At 39.1% G+C, this 2,497-nt stretch overlaps 1 protein-coding gene across 1 annotated transcript in view; it reads left to right on the forward strand.

Annotated features, from left to right (window-relative positions):
* LOC102470732 (vomeronasal type-2 receptor 26) overlaps positions 1–2,280 on the forward strand; it is a 26,358-nt gene extending 24,078 nt beyond the window's left edge. Inside the window, exon 6 of the mRNA XM_014590040.1 lies at positions 1,346–2,280. Within this exon, the coding sequence (XP_014445526.1) occupies positions 1,346–2,280 (935 nt within the window). The remainder of the gene's footprint in view (positions 1–1,345) is intronic.
* Positions 2,281–2,497: the final 217 nt, after the last annotated feature.

The following is a 2,497-nucleotide window of genomic DNA, read 5'->3' on the forward strand; positions in this document are numbered from 1 at the left end:
CCCCTGTCAGAATGGCAAAGATTAAGAATATAAAAAGTGATAAGTGTTGGTGGAGATGTGGTGAAAAGGGAACCCTTCTACACTGTTGGTGGGAATGTAAACTGGTTGAGCCACTGTGGAGAACAATATGGAGGTTCCTCAAAGATCTACAAATAGACTACCATTTAATCCAGCAATCCCACTTCTAGGTATCTACCCAAAGGACCGGAGAATGCTCAGTGAGAAAAGTGCTCTCATATCAATGTTTTTTGCAGCATTATGCATAATTGCCAAGACATGGAACCAAACTAAATGTCCACAAGCTGATGAATGGATTGAAAAAGTGTGGCATATATACTCTATGGAATACTAGTCAGCCATAAAAAACAACAAGACCCTGGCATTTGATAGAAAGTGGTCAGATATGGAGGATCTGTTGCTGAGTGAAGTAAGCCAGGCTATGAAAGATATTGTATGTATCCACTTAATATATACTGACTATCCACACTCTATGGTAGAGAGCGAAATATTGGAGGACATAAAAGCAGTGAAAGTACTTAACAAGAAGAAAACAATGTGGAATGGGGGGGGGCTGAAGAGAAAAGGATAGAGAAAGATAGCAAGAGAATAAATAGAGAGGTATGACATTAGTGGGACACAGATATGGCTTATTACCTGTTCATGATGACGTGTATAGTATTATCAACTGGTTTGGTCTGAGAAGTATTTCATGATGGGTAAAGTCTTTTTACAAGAAAAATGAGAAGTAGTGATTGTTTAAAAAAATAATTGGAATAATAATTATTGGAAAAAAATGAAAAATTGTTGAATGATGAAGTGGGGAGTTTAATGTCTCTGTATTGATTGACATGCATGGCAATCCCTTTTGAAAAAGAAATGCAATACACTGTAAAGTTACATGCAATTCAATGTAATATAAACAAGATTATGATGATAAATAATATATATATATGCATGGGGTTGGCAGGTGGTGTGGTTAAGGGCACTGGAATCCTACATGGCTGACAGCAGTTTGAGTCCCAGGCCTGGCGGCTTTCTCTCTCTCTCTCTCTCTCTCTCTCTCTCTCTCTCTAGTACAATTAAAAATAAATAAACAAATAAAGTTAAATTTTAAAAAATTCTTAAAAACAAATATATATGCAAGATCCACTGGGAATGTATGCTTTTATTATCTGCAGTTGAATGTATTCTTTGTAGATCAGAAATGTAAAAGATTAATCTTGTATGTCCCAGTATTACATTCAAAGGCAGTCTGTGTTCATGATGGCAAAATTGACCATTTCCTTTCATAAGAAACAAAGAAGATTTGTGAAACTAAAATACGGAATCTTTGCTTTTTCTCCAGATGCACAGCAGTGTACCCCATGCCCAGCTCAGAAGTATCCAAACAGTGAGAAGAATCACTGCCACCCCAAGATTGTGACATTCTTGGCCTTTGAGGACTCTCTGGGGATTACTCTGACCAGCACAGCTCTGTTCTTCTCTGTGGTGACAGTTGCAGTTTTGCGGTTGTTTCTGAAGCACCAAGATACTCCCATAGTCAAGGCCAATAATTGGGCCCTGAGCATCATTTTGCTCATCTCCATTCTCCTGTGTTTTCTCTGTTCTTTGCTCTTCATTGGCCGTCCCTGCACAGCCACCTGCATCCTCAGACAAGTTACATTTGCTCTTGTGTTCACAGTTGCTGTTTCCACTGTTTTGGCCAAAACCATTACCGTTATTCTGGCATTCAAGGCCACAAAGCCTGGAAGAACAGTGAGATGGTTGTTGGTATCAGGGGCTTCTAACTCTGTCATTCCCATTTGCTCCCTGATCCAAGTGATTGTCTGTGCAATCTGGTTGGGAACCTTTCCCCCTTTCATTGAAACAGATTTACACTCTGAGCCTAGAAACCTCATTATTGTGTGCAATAAAGGCTCAGTCATTGCCTTCTACTGTGTCCTGGGATACCTGGGCATCTTGGCCCTTGGGAGCTTCACTGTAGCTTTTTTGGCCAGAAACCTGCCTGACACATTCAATGAAGCTAAGTTCCTCACATTCAGCATGCTGGTGTTCTGCAGTGTCTGGGTCACCTTCCTCCCTGTCTACCACAGCACCAAAGGGAAGTTCATGGTGGTGGTGGAGGTCTTCTCCATCTTGGCCTCTAGTGCAGGACTCTTAGGCTGTATCTTTGCTCCCAAGTGCTACATTATTTTGATAAGACCTGATAAGAACTTTTTCAAGAGTTTAAAGAACAGGGGAATTAGGCATTCTGAGATTTCAACTTATAAATATCAATAGCACAGATATTTGGGTTTTGAACCATAATACCATCCTTATTTTGCGCTCAATATCATAAAGTAAGTACAAATCTTTTTACCTTTTAAACCTACCAACTTTTATAGCAACAACAACAAAAAATAATTTGTAAAACTGACCTCAGTTATCCATAAAAGTTAAATCAAAATACTATCTCAGATTAGCTGGTATTGTTTTCTTCTCTTTTCTTTTCTTTTCC

Source organism: Tupaia chinensis, unplaced genomic scaffold (assembly GCF_000334495.1).
Source record: "Tupaia chinensis unplaced genomic scaffold, TupChi_1.0 Scaffold000397_1, whole genome shotgun sequence".
NCBI lineage: Eukaryota > Metazoa > Chordata > Mammalia > Scandentia > Tupaiidae > Tupaia > Tupaia belangeri.